The following is a 20,779-nucleotide window of genomic DNA, read 5'->3' on the forward strand; positions in this document are numbered from 1 at the left end:
TCCCTTTAAGAAGACATTCGTCAGAAGACATAACATTTCAACATATTTGGTCTCAAATCTCATTCGCATTTCTCCATTTTAAACCAGCGTGACAACGTCATATGGACATTGCTTTTGTAGTGTTTTAGGTTTTTGTGTTACATCACAACCCATCTCTACAGTACAATATATCCTTTTCTTTTTTTATACAGCAGAAGAAAAGTCTCAGTAAGAGTAAATGCTGATAATCCTGAATTTATCTTTACATTATTAAAAAAAAGAGGCTTAATTGTGAATTCAAAAATGCTTTCAAAATGTCTTGTAATGCAACACCCACATGTACATTTAAATCTACACAGACACACATACATCTACATGATGACAGATGGGTGTTTAACACATCTCAGCATATTTCTTCACACATGAGATGGTGATAAGATGTTTAATTATGCACTGATACAAGTCATAACACACCCGCACAGTCACACACGAAGAGAACAGTAAATATGCATTCGTGATTGCATCTCTGCGCAATCATCCGCTCGTCTCAACGCGGTGGATTTTATCGTTTGTCATGTTAATATTACCGCTTTCCAAAAAACGCTGGTGGAAACAATGCAGCAATGACAATTGATCAGCGGCAACCGGCGGGTTGCGATGTCATGACACAGTGCTACACGTAACTTACTTCATGAATATTGATGAGGTCATGCGAGCACTGCTTTTCCTTTTTTAAGTCGGACAGATGCAAATGATCACACACCTTATCGTCATCCTCGCAGGTCATGACGTTGGAGAAAGGGATCTCAGCCTTGAACATCTTTCTGCAGTGCATGAGCTGGACCAGCAGGTAACAGACGGTCTTAAACTTCATCCTCTTCGCCGGCTTTATGTCTGATAGGATTAACCCTGGAAAAATCTGCAGAGAGATCGAAAGAGAAAGAGTGAGATGCGTATAAGGAAAAAGAAAAACTTTCTGAATGTGCGAAGATGGCTGCAATAACTATTGTTGATTAAAGAGTTGGTGACGGAGCTTCTAATCTATTTGTAAAGACCACCAGATGGACACGGAGGTGTGTAAGCCTCCTGGATTGTGCGTGAATCTTTTCATCGCATTATGTTGGTCTCTTACATCTGTGAGATTCAATTAGATGAAATGCAAAACTCTATAAAAGACATCTCTCGTGGGTCTTAAGTATGGCAAAACTTGATGCACATGCACAAGTTTTGTGGTCACCTAGAGTATATGATATTGTGCTCCTAAACATTGACTTTGACTAAAGAGTTTATTTTCCAAAGTTTCTTATTGTGCATTCCAATTTCCTGCAGTTGGTTTGTTTTGATTTAAGCCATAACAACTAAAAACACACAGCGTACTAACACAACAAAAACAGGATAACATATACATTTTTAAAAACTGTGTTATCTCATTTTGGAAACAAAATCTTCATATGCATTTAAAACGTACAGATTTTTCTATTTCAGTAAATTGATTCATTTTTTTCTTAGAAGAAAACCTCATACAGAAACTGTGAGCGCTGTTTCACCGTGTCTTTAAAGATGACTGGTGTGATGACGGTGTGTTTGTACCTTGCGTCTGTGTGAGGGCACGATGAAGTAAGTCTCAATGGCATGTTTGCTGAGGAAAGCGTGTCTCTCGTGGCCTAAGCCCGGCTCCACCTCGTAATCTCCATTCAGACATTCCAGTGTTGCCTTGGTGATATGAACCTTCCTGTTGAAGGAGGGGCAAATAATCACACTCTCACCTATCCGCTTTATATGTGACTCCCGGCTGCAAAGAAAGGACAAGAAGTGTGTTTGATAGGTGGTTGTTAAACGTGCTGAATGACTAACCCAGGAAGACCACCCGCCTCCATCATGTTGGCCAGCGTCACGTCATTTGACCAAACGTCATATTGCCATTTGCGCAGGCCCAGAACGCCACACAGCACGCGGCCCGTGTGCAGACCAACACGCATGTTAAGGTTCACTTCGGTTGCCTCTGCAACAGACCTGATATCATAAACACACACACACACATTCAATATAAGCAGAGAGTTAGTTTGTGATGTTTTTCTTTATTTTATGTTGGCCGTTGTACACGTACACATTATTTGCCTTGGTGCAGAATTACAGAAAGATGTTTATTGAATGTTACACATTAAATTGTTAAAATACAATATACCTATACTTAATTTATTCTCGAAATGTGTCAAATAATATGTGACAAATTAGCGCTGGGTAGTACTGGCTGTAGCCACAAGGGCCCAATGAAAATTTCACAGCTCAAATTTGTATAGATGGAATGGTCTGGATTTGGCTACACTTCAAGAGTAGTGCTTGAGTACTGTATTGAAATCTTCAGTAATATTGACTTTTGACTACAGACTCTGCAAATCTCGGTTTGTGATATTGTCGAGATCTTCTCTGAAACTCTAATTGAGACAACTGGGGTTATTTGACATTTCGGTTATTTTTCTCAAAGAAATAGCTCAGACTCCTAAAGGGATATTTCACCCAAAAATGTAATTCTCTCATCATTTATTCACTCCCATGTGGTGTAAAACCTGTATTTGACTCTTTGTCAGTAGAACACAAAAGAAGATATTTAGAAAAATGCCTCAGTGGTTTGTGTCCATACAGTCAATGGGTCTAATGTTGTGTGGTCCTTTTTTGTGTTCTGCAGAAGAATGACAGTCATATGGGTTTGGAATGGTATGATGAAAGAACTTTTTTAGGTGAACTATACCTTAAAGCAAAAGTTTCCTTTTGTTCTAAATTTAATCTCATTAATAAGACATAATTTTCAGTGTTACAACGCAGTTGTTAGCTCAGACAAAAAACCTGTACTCCGAACTAAGAACATGATTATAAATATACATGTATGCCTATTTATTTATTTATATGGTGAACTTTAAAAAAAGTGAATTCAGCTTTTATGTTATAAGCTAATTATAACTGTGTAACACCATGTCTACACCGGACGTGACCAGGGCAAGACGACCCTGTAAATGGCTTGTTCTGACACTGTGCCGCGATGCGACATGACAACCTGCTAGTTCTTAATGGGTTTGTCACGTCGTGCCGCACCGCATCCAGTGTGGACGAAATGTATTGGTTTCTAATGTCTTTTGTCGTGACGCATCGCGCCGGATGTGTCCGGTGTAGACATGGTGTTAATGGGTTTGTCGTGTCACGACGCATCCAGTGAGGAGTAAATTGTTAAATATAATGGGTTCTATTGTCCTTTGTTCTGTCGTGTCATGTCTTTTCGCACCAAGCGTGTAATTTAAATAGACTGATAAAGACATAAACTAATACACAGGTTTAAAACAAAAACAGTATATAGACCAGTGGTTCTCAATCTTTAGGTCCCCTTTGTGTAAAGTGCATTGCTTTAAAGCCTCCCAAACCAAGTTTAAACCAAAAACACGGATCATTGGGTCTTATTTTCTGATGTTTGATAGCATAACATGTACGATAAATAGATCCATCTTGCCCCCCCGTATCGGTTTGACAACCACTGATATAGACCACATATTTTTAATGACATAAAGAATGTTGGTTCAATACTGGTCTAGAAGAACTTCTTGTTTCAGGTCTTTCAAAATAAAAGACTATTTATAACTGATTTAAAATGTAAAAAAAATATTTTAAAGATTTAATAAGATTATATGTGTAAAATGTAAAATAATAAAACCAAAATTATAAATAACTTTTAAACCGGTAGGTTTACATTTTGCGAAGTGGTCTATATTTCATTCTAGAAAACTATAGTCAGGTTGTTCTTTTTGTTTTCAAAATCTTTTTATGCCCTTCTCATCTCCTTCTGTAATGCTACCGAATGTGATGATTGAAAGAAAGAGAGGGAGGGAGAGAGAGATTTGGCAGGAGGAATTTCATCTCTGTGTGCTACCAACACAAGGCAGTTGATCTATACTAATGTGAGATAGAAAGTGAGTGTGAGAGTGAAAGTGAGACAGATACTATACACACAGAGTTTGTAAAAACCAGTGCTTTTGTGTCAGTGTGTGCGTGTGTGCATGTGTGTGTGTGTGTGTGTGTGTGTGTGTGTGTATGAATATTCCAACACCTGTGTGAGGTGATAAGAGACTGCAGCAGTGAAAGCCTCCTTAGAATTCAGAGCAGAGAAATGAATATAGTGGGGCAGGTCACACACACACACACAAACATTTAGACAAAAATAAAACCGTTATAGATACAGCTAAATTCAGTCTGGTAGGTGACCGTAGCTGACTGCTGGCCAGCTCTGTGACTGCTGTTAAAACTAAATACACTTGCGGCATAAGAACTGTGAGAACTCACGTGATGGTGTCGATCATGTCCAGGCCCATCTCCACACAGCAGTGAGCATGGTCTGCTTTAGGCTGGGTCAGGCCTGACACACAGTAATAACAGTCTCCCAAGATCTTAATCCTCCTGCAGTGGTTTTCCTGTCAATCAGACAAACAGAGCGTGATGTTTTCTTTAAAAGACATACAAAGCGGATAAAAGGCATTGAGTTGATAATATGCACAGGAATTAATATCATATGTTGACTGAGCAGAAAATACTCTTTTGTCACAATATCAGATTATAATATTAAAAGCCTATTACAGTTCACCAAAACTAATTATTAAAACATTTCTGTTAATTAAAAACAAATTTTGTCCATATTATTACTTGAAAAAACAAAATAAATAACATCACTATATAATAACGCAAATAAATAATAAAAAGACAAAAGCGCATAACAAACTTTTCACAGAATTAAACTACAGTACAATGAACATGAAAATAAAAAAATAAAAGCTATTTAAAAAAGAAAAACCCATAATTACAGTTATTTTGACCAAAATAATTCACAGTAACATGTTTTCACAATATCTATTGAAATGTGTTTACAAATAAATAAATAGTGCTATCAATCATAAGAAGCATTTTGTCTGACTAGCCAGCTGTAGCTGTAGTGAGCTTGCAGTGTTTGAACTGGACTAGTGGCTGTTTGTTTGCAAATGACTATTGAACTTCCTGCACTAATCTCAAGGTAAGCTGTTGTTTTGTTAAGTAGCTGTTGTTAGCATCTAGCCATCTAGCTGGAGTTTCACAGCACTTTTAGTCACTTTGAAGCCTTGAGCTGTTAATTGAGTAGGTGGGCTCCGCTGTGAAGCAATTACGGACCTATTAAGCAATTAGAAAGCCTCTACTTTAGCAGCACTGATTTCTGAAGAGGCAGCGGAAGAGGCAGCGGAAGCCTTCATCATGTGAAGACCGATGAGGTAAAGACCTGCGACTCCACCGTGCAGCGCCACTGGCACTGGCACGGGCAAGGGCACGGGCACGGGCATGACACTGCAAGCCATGCTAAGTTGTTCCACGTTTACCTTTCTTTCACCTACTTTCCTACTGTCTATTTTTCATGCTACTCATATGTGTTTCAGGTAGATTCAGACTGTCCATTGTAGACACTTACTAACGTGAATAGCGGAGAACTCATCATCATCTTCTACCCTCTATACTAGTCCTCCCAAGTCTGCTTGTCTGGCTGTAGGGCGCTGTAACTGCCAGTTCCATTCGACCAGGCAACTCATTTGCTACTGATATGTCCACAGCCAAAATCAACTACTTTGTCAACTTTTCTCTACCTTCTCCTCTCTTCTCTGTCCCCCTCCACCTCCCCCCAATACCTCGCTTCTGGTATTCTGGTAGAAGTTTGCCAACTTCTTCATTGAAACAATGGAGACCATCAGCAGTCTATTCTCTGCTCAACACATCCCAGATCTCTCTCTAACTCTTTGCTGTCCTCAACTCCCTTCTTTCTCTTCTCTTTCGGAGACTGATGTTTCCAAAATGTTCCTTTCCACCCGGACTACCACCCTCCACCCGATCCCTTCCCACCTCCTACAGGCTATCTCTCCGTCTCCACTGCCTCAACTCACACACATTATAAACACCCCCATCACCACTGGTACTGTCTCCACCTAATTCCAACAAGCCCTGGTAACACCTTTACTCAAAAAAACAACACTCAACCCCTCAGTGGGCAGCAACTACAGACCAATCTCACTCCTGCCCTTCCTTTCCAAGGGCCTAACTAGGGTAGTATTTAACCAAATCTCTGCTTATCTCTCCCAGAACAACTTACAGTCAGCAATCCGACTTCAAGAAAGGACATTCTACAGAGACAGCTCTCCTGTCTGTTGTTAAAAACCTACGACAGGTAAGGGCTAAGTCCTTGTCATCTGTCCTTATCCTGCTTGACCTCTGGGCATCTCTGGTACTGCAGTTAACGGGTTCGACTCCTATCTCACAGGCAGATCCTTTAATGTATCCTGGAGAGGCGAGACATCTAGGTGTCTTTTCTATACATACCACGTCCCTGGGTCCAATTATTAAGGCACATGGGTTTTCATACCATTTTTATGCTGATGATACGCAGCTGTAGTCCTCCCCCATCTCTGCCCATATCTAGACCTGCCTTCCGGACATCTCTTCTTGGATGAAAGAGCATCACCTACAACTCAACTTTTCCAAGACAGAACTCCTTGTTATACCTGCCCACCCATCAATTGAACACCACTTCACCATTCAGCTTGGATCCTCAAATATAACACTCCCACCAAGTCTGAGAGGAACCTGGGAGTGATGTTTGACGGTCAGCTGAAATTCACCTCTCACATCACAGCAACCACTCGAACAAGCAGGTATGTGCTCTACACTATCAGGAAGATCAGACTGTTCCTGTCGGAGCATGCTTCTCATCTACTAGTCCAAGCTCTGGCCATATCAAGACTGGAATACTGCAATTCTCTACTGGCCGGCCTTCCAACAAATACAGTCAAGCCTCTGCAAATGATCCAGAATGCAGAAGCACGACTGGTTTTTAACCAGCGTAAAATAACCCATGTAACACCCCTCCTGATTTCACTCCATTAGCTGCCAGTTGCTGCCCGCATCAAATTTAAATCACTGACACTGGCCTTCAGAATGGTAACAACAAATTCACCCCTTTCCCGTGACTCACTGTTTCAGGTCTACATCCCCTCCTGTCATCTTCAATCTGAAAATGTGTGACGCCTGGGTGTTCCATCACAGCAAGGCACCAAATCGCTTGCAAAAACCTTTTCTCATTCGGTTCACAACATAATTTTATATTTTTTTGAGTGATCTCTTTTTTAGAAATAAACTTTTCATTTAGAGTTGAACATAAAACATTATTTATTTAATTTATGAATCATTTTCCATTTGAGGTTCTCCTTGAATGTCCCAAAGAGAGATTTTGTCCTCACTTCTGTGGACATTTTTCCCCAGGCTACAGCTAAGCACATACTGTACTCTCCCACCCACAGAGAATACTGATGCACATAACCTTTTGCCAATATATTATCAGGACTAGACCACCACATTGATTCAGAAAATACAATGAGATACTGTAGACAAAAGAGAGCGATAAAAAAGGGAAGTGTAAATAAGAAAGAGAAAAACTCTACTGATCGTTTACACCGTTTTATTAGAGATTCTCCACCTGGCAGCACAGGACGAGAGGAGACTGTGGGAAACCCCTGTCACAGCACACACACAAACGTACACACCATCTGTACCAGTCAATTTAGCTGTTACCTGAATTTTAAACTAATGTCAGACCTTGACAAAGTTTTGCAGTGACACTGCATAGAAAGTTGTGGTCTCGCTATTTCATTTCGTTCAATCCTCAAACTTTAACTTTGCTGACGGAACATCAAATTACAATCAGAGATGAAGATCCAACTCTTTTGAAGTGGCTTAACAGCAGAGACGTCAGGATTCTTCTGTATATCCGAGATCATTTCAACAATTACTGTCAGGATTATAATTTGCATTGTGAGGGGTGGCTAAAATATTTATTGATGCATATTAGTGCATGTAGTTAAGCAAACCCATAAGGCTTGAGTATACATTTTGTTTTACAGGTTAATTTGCTTATTTAGCAACAATGAATATAACAACATATTTGGCCTGCAGGCTAATTCGATCTGCCAGCAAGCGCCAACAAACTCTGTCATTAAATTTTAGATTGAATGAGTTTGTTGACATTTGTTGTCGTTTGTATGATCAGTGTAAATTTGCATTTAGAAGGGGGTGCTTGGTCCCAAAACTCGGTTCAAGTGCTGAGCATTGATGAGATGCATTTGAATGTCACTACCAATCTAAATGTGTGTTTGTTTACGAAGTTCTTTACCCACAATTTTCTTTCATTTATGCATTTGTTAGATGAGCTGGAGATCTCACAGTGCATTCAAGGTATACATTTTATTTGTGCCTCCCCCGTTTTGTGCACTGCCAATGCAAGGCCAAGTGAGCTACTATGTAGTTTTGACTTGGGCCAGTAAGCAACCACCAAGAAACCACCCAGAATACTATAAGAGGCACATATCACCACTCAAGCAACCAAACGGAACAACCTAGCAACCATAGAAATGTATCATAAACATGCAAACACCCTAACAACTACATATCATTGTGCTAATAATGTGAAGAATACCTTAGCAACCACACAAAAACGTAGTAAACACAGTCAGAACACTTATGCAACCACATATAAATGTGCTAAAAACATGCAGAGCACCCTAGCAACCACTAGTGTATTAAGAATTTGCAGATCACCTTAGCAACCACGCAATAATGTAGTAAACACAGTTAAAACACTTTAGCAACCACATTGAAATGTGCTAAAACATACAGAACACACTAGCAAAGACAAAAATGAGCTAAAGCATGCAGAACACCCTCGATTTCGTTGTGCTAATACAATGCAGAAAACCTTAGCAACCACCGACACAAGCTTCCTAATGCGCTTGACTTCACTTTCTCACAAACACAAAGGGATTACTTACTGTAGCAAGCTCATCAAATTTTCCGAAGAGCTCGTTCAGCAGTTTGACCAGCTCCTGAGCTGTGCATTGTGAGGCCAGACTGGTAAATCCAACAATGTCTGCAAACAAGATGCTGAGGAGAAAAAAGAGCATCATGTGATTTCCGCCAGAATTTTTGCATTATAACCCTACTTGTTCTTTCTAAGGACAGGAGATGATCCAATGTACTGTGTTTTATGAGTAACATGTTTTTAAGTGAACCTATGCCGTGTTAGCAAAATCAAGGACAAAGAATATTAAAGCAATGTCTATTGTCTATTCAGTCACTTGTCCTGTTTTCATTCAAAATCAAATCATCTTTCACAAATACAACAGATCTGTGGAATGGCATGTGTGTATTGTACAAACCCTCCCAGCCATCTAACTCTCACTCTGTGTCTCTTCACGTGTGGGCAGTGCGGGTTAATTGAGCGGCTCTTGAGCTGATCGCTCTTGCGCTGCGAGCGCTTACGTTTTGGTGGGGAGCCAGATTCAGGAGCTCGCATAGCTGCGTGTGAGAGTTGTTGACTCTTATTGACTCATTGATTCGGTATTCAGAGTCAGATTTGAGTGCAATTGAATTGACACTGTCTGCTTGGTGTACGATAACTATTGCTGTTACGTACATGTAGCCCTGCAGTATCAAAGCCTCTCTCTCTATACCTGACGTTGTCATGCCGTTGGATGTATATCTTGTGGAAGATTCTTTCTGGTGGCTTTAGGAAGTCCTCCTTCATCTCCATGGCAACATTCCTGGGCAGCAGGCTCATTAAGAGGCGTTCCTGTTGAATATGTCCATTACATACTGTATTTGGATAAACATAGCAACTTTCTCAATGCTGCTCTGCAGTCAGGTGTAAAGTTTACAGAATAAAACTACAGGTTCTGGTTGCATGTATGGAACCAAATAAATGTTTAGACATGCATCTTAATTATACCTTTTAGAATAACACAGTAGTAAACTTTAGCTTCTTTAACCCTCTGGTCGACCGAAACTTGTGGCACTCATGGCCGTACCTACCATTGAGGTCCCTGAGGTCTCGACTTCGGTAGTTTTGTGGTGAAAAACATAGCCTAATAGGACAAACTGTACTATTTAGTACTGCCAATATTGTAGAAAACGCCTAGAAAACTGATCTCAGCTGTCTAACAACGCTCTTAAGTGTCAATCTGATTTAATTGGCCAATCTATGAAAAAATTTAATATTGACAAAAGTCGAACTCAAGTTCGGTTTAAACCGTTAAAGTAAGTAAGTAGCTAAATGTTTAATGCTTTATCTTGGACATGTTAGGAGCCATTCACAGGTCGCATCGAAAAACGTGTGCAAAAGGCTGAGTGCGTCACTTTCTCCCTCTTTTCATTTGTGCGCGCTTGGTTCGTGTCAACATTTAAGCAATAAACCTTAGTAAACGATCCAGTAATGTTAATCCAAAATATAAAACGCCGAAAACATATCATTTACGTTTTTAATGTTAGATTGACGAGACAAAAACATAACAAGACCTCCACTAGTTCATGCTTAAACCGTGTGGCTTTGACCCTGTGTGTTTGTTTATAGGCTGTGGTTGGCCTATATTAAAACAACTATATGATTTGCATGAATTTTCGTTCTTTTTCGTTTCTATGTTATTTAATATTCACTTATTTTTTTTAATAAAAACCTAAGTGTCTGCAAATTTTGTAATTTGATGTCTTATGTCTGTAACTTCACAAAAAGTTAAAGTTGTAAAATTTGTTTAATCAAACAAATGCTTCCCTAAAAAGTTCATTCAGGAATTCTGTTATCACTCTCTTATCTTTGTTTCATTCCAAACCCAAATGATCCTAATGAAAGATTGTATGTCAACCTGGTAGTATTTGTATAAGAAATTCAATTGACCATGTGTTTCATTACTTATAAACATGAAAAGACAGACATGATTTTAGAAAACGTTAAGTAATTTGCACTCAAACTTTGAAAATGCACATATCAAGACGTCAAAATGATGAACTCAAAATGTGAACACAAAAATCAATAATGGATGTGATTCGACGAGACTAAATGTTTTTTTGGAATGGGAATAGAAATAATATGATATCATAATAATATTATAATAATAATGATTATAATATAATTCAAAAGTTAATAATAATATATTGAATGGGAAAATTGTATCATAATTCTTGCATAAGTAAAACATAAAACTAAAAATCTAAAAACATTAAAGACATTTTATTATATTTGATTATAGGGATAAGGTGTAGTCTAGAAATGTCACTTAATATCATTATCTGACTTACAGTTTTTCTTATGCTAAAAATACATTTGATCAATATAGTATTGGAAAATGAATCTTGTAAGCTTATTATTATCTTTTTTATCTTATCTTATCTTTTATTTTATTTTTTATATTATATATTTTATATATTATATTAACATAAATAAATACATATGAAAAGTATATACATAGGCGTTAAGAATAAAATGGACCAATTGTTTTCACAGTGAGTGAATTATCACTGTTTGTAATGATACCATGTATAGCCTAAATGTAAAATTTCCCCTATGTGATTTTTCTTCCTGTATTTCACTTCCCTGTATTTACTGTGAATCTGCTACTATACAATACAATATTGTACAATGTAATATTGTGGAAAGCACAACAGTATCAATTTGAACGAAATATTACATTGATTTCACACAAATAAATCGAAGTTAAAAAAAAATTTGACCCTGAGGACTATGAGTGTGACCCCTAAATAAGAAGCATCAGCGGGTTAAAGCGGACTATTTTAATTGACCTACAGTATACATCAGCCCCGCTTCTGTCCAGAAGTCTTAAGCTCCCAACTTAATCAAACACACCCGATTCAACAAATAATGATTTGGATAAGCTGTTTGTGTGAGGTTGGAGCTTTTCTCTGCTGGACAGTGGGTCTCCAGGAGCAGGATTAAAAAGGCCCGGCCTGGATTAAAGCTCTGTACCCTCTGAGCTTTATCTTAATTAACTTTATGAGGTGCATCTTGGGATACTTTAACAACACTCTAAAGAGGTTTACTTTTCATATAGCTCAGTGGTTAGAGCATGGCGTTTGCAACACCAAGGTCATAGGTTTTATCCCAGGGATTGCACATACAAATGTATAGTATAATGCAACCAAAATAATTTGGGTTAAATAATTTTCCAAATGCATAAAATGTAAAATGGACACTTGTTGGCTGCCATACCTTTACCATCTGATAAGCCATATCCACTTGAAATATGTTTTTAATTACAATTTAACTTTTTAAAGAAAGGCAAGGAATAGTGCAAGACCACTTGGATTCTTGTAGTTACTCTCATTCGGTCTAGCAAATTTTTTAAAGGGTTTTTCTCTGGGGAGAGCGAGAATCTAAGCATTCTTTGGAGGATCTGTAAGGTTCATATTGGGACTTTTGCGACGCTACTGAAGTACACTTTGAGACTTTCTGAAGCCTGAAGTGCTTTGGATCGTGCTAAAAGGCTAATCTTAGCTCTCCTCTGAGACTGTGAGCACTGTTGAGTAGGTTTACCGACTCTTTTTCTTTTCATTTTTCCTTCCAAGCATCTTCACAACTTGCCGATCAAATTTAGCACCTGGATTTTAGTAGTTTTGGCAATCTGGATTAAAGTTATTAAGTAAATGTCCGTCTAACCAGACCATACTTTTTTTTCCTGGTTCCCACAAAAATTCACAATAACTATATCAGAGGAGTCAGTGGGCTAACTTGAATCAAGTTTTTATCTCATAAACACTATAATATACCTATATGTTATTTTTATATTAATAAACTTCACAGTTCAACACATTGATATTGAAAACAGCTTTTGAACAGTGGCTCTGATTCATCCACCCAATAAAAACTAGTTTACCATTGTATTGGTTACAGTTAGTTGTCTACTTCTGTTGTCCGATGAACTCTCTGATAACTACAAAGTGGGAAAAATCTCTGTTTGAGATCACCGTTCCAAGCGTTGGAGTCCGTTGGCATGGCAAAGGTAAGTTTCCGTGGAAACACATACAGTCCATTGCCAAGCCATGCGTTGCTAAAAGCATTGAATAAATGCTTTCTCGATGAGCAAACCTCAACATGCCAAGCCACCTGTGTAAAAACCCAACTGGTCAGTTTGTCACTACTTTGACAGTCTAGCTAAGAGTTTGCAGCATTAGCCGGACTGCTGTAAATTGCCTTACCTTTGCACTGACTGTATATTTACTTTATTAAAAGTTATGAACATCTATTACGTCAGCTTCATATTTGGAAGCCTTTGCAAGTGGACAAAGCATTGTAATAACTTTCTTTCAGAGTTCGTTGACGATTGTTAGCAATTAGCATTTGTCAGGCAAATCTTGACAAAGTGTTAATTGAACTTGTGATGCATGAAATGTCTCTTCTTGTACTTTATGGGAAAAGCTGTAACTGCTTCAGCTACCAGTTAGTTAGCAACGCAGAACAACACCCTTATAATATATTCACATTTAATTGATTCTGTGTTTTCGGTGTGAAAGCAGTGTCATGCAACAGTCTTAGTTACCATTGCTATTGTATCATTACAATTATTCCTAATCTGAGAGAAATAGTTCCAAGATAAAGCATGTTGTTTGGCCATGTGATCTCATCATGCTCACCCATGAGGTCAGCCTCTTCATGTAAAATAAAAGAGCTCTCATTAGGCTACTGATATGAGTATGTCGTTTTAATTTCTTGTCTTGTTCTAAACTTTTTAACAAGGAAACAAATACTGAATTACTAACTTAAACTACTGACTGCACACTAAACTACCTCCATATACTGATAAAATGAATACATCAGCCCTTCTCGGTGTATGTGCTCTAGCGTTCACATTAGCATACTCAAGTTACACATTAAAGATCTTCTGTGTATGCTGATTTTGAAGGTTACAGACTGGTTCATATCGCTTCACCCACTGTGCACGCATGCGTATGAGTGTGTATGTATATATGTCAGGGAGAGAGTTGTGCGCTACAGATTGGTGTGATGTATAGAGTGGGCGGTGTTACCTTCTATTCAGGGAGTTTGTCGGGTGGGAGGTAGATGAGTCATGTGCAAACAATTATAACCAATTTCAGTCGCTAAGAAACAAGGGGAAAGTGTCCTCTCTGCTTTAGTTTACATGCGTGTGTTTTGCATCTTATGCCCCTCCGCTTCAGTACTTCAGTAATTATCCACTGCAATCTACCCAGAGCTTGGCGAGGGAGATAAGTTATGCTAATGTTGCTATTTGATTCACCTTCTTTGTCAATGATATAATCAACAATGACAGCTAAAGATGGAGGACTAATAAAGTTTGATAGTGCAGTTGGTTTTTCTGCCTCTAGAAGACAAAGCTTTAAGCGCAGACATGTGTTTGTGCAAATGAGCAAAACACGATTTCCAGAAATGCCTTCCTGCAAATATGATGACGGAGAATCCTTTTTACCTGATTCAAGTCTCTAGGAAATTGATGGAAATTGAGTTTTTGGAACATACTTGGGGTCAAATTTTTGTTATGCTTCTGCAGCCTGATGCTTTTAAATGAATGCCATACATCAACGCCTCGTACTTCATTCCAAAATAAGAACAAACTGCAAAGAAAGAGTTAGGAGCCCTTCATGCATGTTTAAGTGCAATGAAAAAGAACAGAACAAGGGTCCTGATACATGCAATACAATGTCCTGTGAGACAGGAAGTCATCATCAAAAATACTGTCAAAATTGATTGAATGGATCGCTTTTGACTGTAGGCAAGTGATAGGCTTATAAATAAATATAATAACAATATATTGATTTTAAAAGGCACTTTTTGCAATGTCTATTCAGTACTTTCTTTGGACATGCAAAAACCGCATGTCTTTAATTGTCTTCTTTTGGGGTCTTCACTTGGTAACAATCAATTTCAAATTAATTCTATGTAAGTTATTTGATTAAAATGTAATCGATTGAATTGACTTGTCTTTTCTAAACTCTGGAAAATATGTTATTGTTTCTTGAGTAGACAAAATGCACAGAAATGTATTATCATTTTATTTATTTTTAAATTAAACTCAATATTTGTGAAAAAAGACTACACTGGATGATATAACAATTTTAAATGCCATTGATCTAGTGCCATCTCGCTGAAAACAGGCAGGAAATTCTTTAAACATCCCACAAAGTTATATTTTTAAGATGAAAATGAATTAATAAAAAGGTTGATGGGCTACAACGCGTTGGCCTTAGAATTATAAGGCTTTATCTGACATTTTTATAAAAAAAGTTGTTTACATATTCATATTCTGTGGTGTTCATTTTAGAACTTTTTTAGAAAACCAAAAGGTTCTGTTTACAAACTCTAACTTGGTTGTATAAGGTTCTATTTTTGAGTTCATCAGCACTTTGAATGCATACAAGAGATGATCCCTATTTCTTTATTCGATTTCTTTTTTTTAATTAAGTTCTTAAATGAAACACTAAAGGTCAAATAGTCAACAATTTAATTGATGCGGACTTAATATCAATTAATAACAATTTACGATGATATTTTACAATTTACATAAACATTTGCATAGTATTTAAGCCTAACATATCTCTAGACACTTTTCACCTGTCCCACTTTCTGTGAAATAAAGTCCAGGTTCTTACCTGAAATGAACTACACAAACGTTTTAGCACGGATCTTTAAGCTTGAACAAAACAACATTAAAACAGTACAAAATATTAAATAATTGTCATAGAAAGCGTTAAATGTAACACTGACAAATTATACAACATTAGCTATTGCTTCACTTAATGTTTAAGATAGAAACTTTCAAGCAGAAGGTGATATTTCAGTATTAGTAAGGTTCTATCTGCGTTTGACCTGTATCAAAAATCCACATTTACAAATGTAACAGGATTTTGATATTTTACACTTAAAATACATTAAGGCTCTCAGTCTTTTTCACGTATGAAAAATTAGCTGAATAGGACTATGTGTTATAATCCCACTATTTGCCATGTTCTGTTTGCTATATGTAATGCAAAAACGTGCAAAACTGCTCTGATGGATCCATAGAATTCCATGGTGATGAATTATAAATGTAAACAGCCTGGGTTCCACATGAAATCACAAATTTTCAACCCCAGCTCATAACTGTTGTTGTGTGTCGTACCGAATACGTGTTTGTGTGCGTGCGTGCGTGTGTGTGTATGTGTGCATGCGCGTGTGTGTACGTATGCGTACGCTAATGTCTGCATATGCTAATGCTTGCAGGGAAAGCTTGACCTTTAAGCTAGTCAGAGGGGAATGAACCTGTCAAACTGGTAATTACCTGTCAAACTGCAACTTTAACTTGAGGGAGAAATGAATTACTTGATGATTTCATCAAAAACTAGCTGCTTTTGTGTTTGCGTGTTGTCCGTGTGTACATTTGTTGTGTGATTCTGACCTGTTTTTCGTTTTCGTCCTCTAGTTGTAGGCGTTGTTGGATGAAGTTCCGGGCCTGTAGAAAGGCCTTCCTCTGTGCACGCTCTGTAAGGACTCGCACAAACACGCCCGACAGATTTACACCGAACAGCAACACCGCATTCGCTACCAGCTACAAGAGAGATAGAGAGAGAAAGATCACTGGGTCTTTGTGTGTGGGTGAGCGGAGGCCTTGACCATCTCTGTTTATTGGACCATGGAGAAAGATTCTGACATTTAAACAGCATTGTTGACTGAATACAAACTTTCGGTGATTGAAAGTGGCATTTTGTATAGCAGAGAGTGTACACTTTGAGGTCATGACTTCCACGAGATCCCTAGCGATACATGATATTGGGGATTTAGCATAATTTGTGTAACGTACGTTAGATTTATGTATTAAATATGCAACATCTCTTCAAATTAAAATATATGAAATATAGACTACGCTACCATTCACACAACCTGAAGGTGAGTTTACTGTAATGCTAAGGGAATATGCATCCAAATATTATGTCATCAACACATCATATGTCTTACTAACATTGTTTCAAACCTGTGTCCCTTTATGTGGAATAATACAATATTTTTGGTTTGAAATGTAACATCGTCTCTGTCCTTCTGAAACCTCGGATGTCTAAATTCGCTGTTGTTCAGGGAATAAGATATGTTTTAAATGGGTACTGTGTTGTCAAAGTTGACAAGCACTTTAAAAAACGTATTGGTAAGAAACCCTGTATTTGCATAACGCGGTGACAACATGGGTGACTAATAATAATAATAGGCACAAAATAAAAATCATAAATATGGAGATACAAGGTTTCATAAGGACAGCAACGATATGTTGCTGTAAGATAAACACAGTTTTGCTTATTTCTATTAAATGGACAGTTCATTGAGTGTTGCTGGAATATAAAAATGGGTCACCCTAATGCAACGTGCCTTCAAAGATAGTAATACCTGTCCTTTTGTACTTTATGGGGACATTTTGTGGTCATAAATCATATACATTGTTACAGTTTGTATGTGTCAGGTAAACCCAGAAAGATATTTTGGGTCCCCATAATGAAAACAGCTTCGAAATCAAACTGAATGATGTTTATTTTAAGGTTTAAATGTGAGTTTAAAGGCTTAGTGGATTAAATATACAGTTTGCATCCAACATGCTTGCTGCGCGACATGCTTGTTTTTTTCGCCCCGCCCCCACTAAATTTTATGCCGCACCCACCCGCTCCCGCTGAAGATTCAATCTGCTCTCACCCGCTATCTAATGATTTTCACCCCGACCCGACAGATCCCGCAAATGTAGATCACCTTTAAAGATCTCACATTTCTGATCTCACAATATACAAAATTGTTCTACAATATTGAGATGAACATTCAGTAGACAAAACGTCACAGAGAAAACTTAAATACATTAAATATGCCGTATTTCACTTAAACTATATGCAAAATATGAATCAACGAAACCTGTTGGCTTATAGCTAGCTAATTCAATTTATAACGGAGTAAGAACTGGTCCACGCGCGCAGCACATGCACAACACAGTCCTTAGATCAGGCTCTACGTGTGGTCAGATAAAGGATGTCGGGAGAAGGCACCCGTCCAAAGACCTGCTCCCATAGTACTCGAGTTTCCGACCGCACCGTATTTTATCCAAAAAATGTAATCCCGCGCCGTATCGGGTCCCTCGAGCAGACCTCTATGGAGTGTATGGAGCAATAGTGTAAAGGAAAGAAGGGGGCATTGTGACGGGCCTGATAAACTCCGGCGGACACAAACCCCTATGCTAGATAACTTAAGAATCTCTCTGGCTCATCCCCTGTGACTGAGAGAATCAGCAATTGCTTAGCTTTTAAGAGATGCCAATTCAAACACCAGCCTATTAAGGGCTTTGTATTGTTTGTTCAACCACAGAAAATTAGATTACTCAGAATTCTTTCTACTGGTATAGTATTCTTTTAACAAGACCTTTGTGAATAAAAGTGAAGGCCTTTTGCTGAATAGCTCAAGGGGTGCAGACAATGCCTTGGCATTATTCGAAAATCCCCAGCAAGGTTAAAAGAGGCTAGTAAATTAGGTTATGAGGCTAATAAAACAAGTGGCCCGCTAGGTTAATGGGTTTTGGCTGTTGATTGGTAATTATTGATCGAGCCTTTCAGAGTTATTTGAGAGACAGATATTTGACTGAGCATCCTCTGTTTTAAATATGCAGTGTTGTTTACATTTACATTTATTAATTTGGCAGACACTTTTACACTTTTATCCAAAGCGACTTACAAGTAGTTTTTTACAGTGGCACATTACTGTAGAGCAATCAGGGGTAAGGGCCTTGCTCAAGGGCACTTCAGTCATGACCTGCTGGCACTGAGATTCGAACCGGTAACCTTCTGATCACAAGCCCAACTCTCTAACCACCTGGCCACAGCTGTTGCATCAAGGTTGTGCTATGACAGTTTGTGTGAGATGTTGTGGAAAAAAACTAATTAACTCAGCGTATGAACGATGGTACTTGTGTCTAGATGTGAAGTGTTCTTGAGATTTAGAGAAGAATAATGAAATACTGTATATGTGTACTCCTGTGATGCCGCTGCTTTAATGTGAAGTGACGTTTTGATGCTTTCAGATCAGGTGATTTTAATGAGTGTATGTCTTTCAACTCTGCTTTGAAGCATTTGATTAGATGTTAGGCACTCCATCAATCTTCAATAAAATCCAGGCTCAGCAGGTCATCATATCTAGTTCTGGTCTCACAGGCTTGGTTTCTGACTGAAGCTTTACTGTGTGAGTCAAGTTTGTCACACACACCATTAATCACCCAGTGAGGAGGTATGGTAGTGAACGATGTGAAAGTGTCCCAGTATATCAGTGGCAAAGAGGTAACATGCTGAAATATGTTCGGGTGTTTAATTTTTATTTTACTTTATGTTAAATGTAACTTTTGAACCATTTGTTTCTATTTTACTAAAGCCTTGCTGATAGAGTCTAAGCATCAGAAAAATGTCTGTCAATGAAGACGAAAATTGCACTTACTTGACTTTGAAAACCATGCACTACAACAAATGCTTTTAGAACTTGAAGAGAGACCTCACATGGGTATTTGAACCACCAAATGTTGATATAAAACCGTTGGTAAAAACTGAATTTATTCAAGGTTGACATTTTCACCGAATTGCCCATCTACATTCAATGTGGGTTTCCTAGGAGCTGTCCATTCAGTGTGGTGCTGAAACCAAATTGGCCCTCGCGCTGCTCTTCACACTACCTGTGTGCACGTTCTGTGCGTGCGCGGCGCGCTTACAATCTTCATGCTCGATGAAGCAAGTTAAAAGTTTTAGTGAGAGTTATTCTACATACAACTGTGCTACGGATGAAAAGTTACATGACAAAACTTACCGGTGTCCACGCGCGAGGTTTACGGGCCGTTATCGACGTTGCCGTCACGATGAAATGGGACGCCGCCACCAGGATGGCAAACAAAACAGCCAAGGGCGTCCTTACCGGTAGCAGAGAGTATGCAACGAACGTAACAAGCATCAGCTGCCAAACACCCTGCTCAGGTGTTGTGCTCGGCGCATCGGGCCACTGCGCGCTCTGCGTCCCTTGAGGCGCGCTGTGACCCATCGCGAGTGGAAACGGGCAACAGAGAAGCGCGAAGGTGAAGCTGAAAAGCAGCGCTAGGCGCGCGATTTGTTGCAGCTGCGTGACCTGTAGATATTTGACGTTGGTGACGATGAAGAGTGAGGTGAAGATGACGCAGTGGACCGGGTGCGAGCCCTTGGACACGGTGAAGCGCGAACCGGCGGACAGGAGCTCCACCAGCGCCAGCGCCGACGCGGCGAGGATGAGGATGGCCAGCGCTTTGAGCGTGGCGGTCTGCTCGAGCTTCAGGTTGTACTTCTGGAAGAGAGTTTCGAACTCCTTGCAGTCAAACTCGTCCTCGCACGTGACGGCCAGGAAGCGAGTTTTCCTCCGCCGTACGCGGACTCTGGGAAACGGAACTTCCTCCATAGCGGGGCCATTCATACAGCCAGAGCCGTGCGCGTACTCTTCACAAACACCGCATGTCCAGCACTTGTCTTGTCAACAGACAGTTCACGGCACTCGAGATGGGCTCGTGGAGACCGACTCCAGCGCGACACTGTACTGTATCTAATCCGCAGCGCGCGCCACCATCCACAGGTTGGTGACTGTTGTGTGCTGCGCGGCGATGGAAAAAGCGCAGACGGCACTTTTCCCTCTCTCTCTCTCCTCCCTCCTCAAGGCGGTCTCCAGGGAACAGACCACCCGTAGCGGCGGCGTTTGTTCGGCCCCAGAAAGAGGTTAACATCGACAACGCAGAGTCGGGACTCCCCTCTCCGCATCCCACAGCTGCATCTCAGCACCGCGTCCGGATCACGCCTGCGCAATATCAGCCCGAGATTGAGAAACCAGGCACGTCTCGCAGTCCTCAAAAAAGATAAGACAGCTCTGACGGGGGCGCAT

The 20,779-nt window shown here is 39.3% G+C and overlaps 1 protein-coding gene across 2 annotated transcripts in view; it reads right to left on the bottom strand.

The window, feature by feature from the left end:
- Positions 1 to 20,320, bottom strand: part of adcy1a (adenylate cyclase 1a) — a gene marked incomplete at its 5' end in the record, with an annotated part of 34,547 nt that extends 14,227 nt beyond the window's left edge. For both annotated transcript variants that reach the window (XM_079475516.1, XM_079475515.1), the window contains 8 exons: positions 743 to 898; positions 1,570 to 1,711; positions 1,834 to 1,992; positions 4,306 to 4,433; positions 8,853 to 8,964; positions 9,534 to 9,652; positions 16,278 to 16,427; positions 19,691 to 20,320. In XM_079475516.1, the coding sequence (XP_079331642.1) occupies positions 743 to 898; positions 1,570 to 1,711; positions 1,834 to 1,992; positions 4,306 to 4,433; positions 8,853 to 8,964; positions 9,534 to 9,652; positions 16,278 to 16,427; positions 19,691 to 20,320 (1,596 nt within the window). The remainder of the gene's footprint in view (positions 1 to 742; positions 899 to 1,569; positions 1,712 to 1,833; positions 1,993 to 4,305; positions 4,434 to 8,852; positions 8,965 to 9,533; positions 9,653 to 16,277; positions 16,428 to 19,690) is intronic.
- Positions 20,321 to 20,779: the final 459 nt, after the last annotated feature.

This window comes from Barbatula barbatula, assembly GCF_947034865.1.
Source record: "Barbatula barbatula genome assembly, chromosome: 15".
In the NCBI taxonomy this organism is placed as follows: Eukaryota; Metazoa; Chordata; class Actinopteri; order Cypriniformes; family Nemacheilidae; genus Barbatula; species Barbatula barbatula.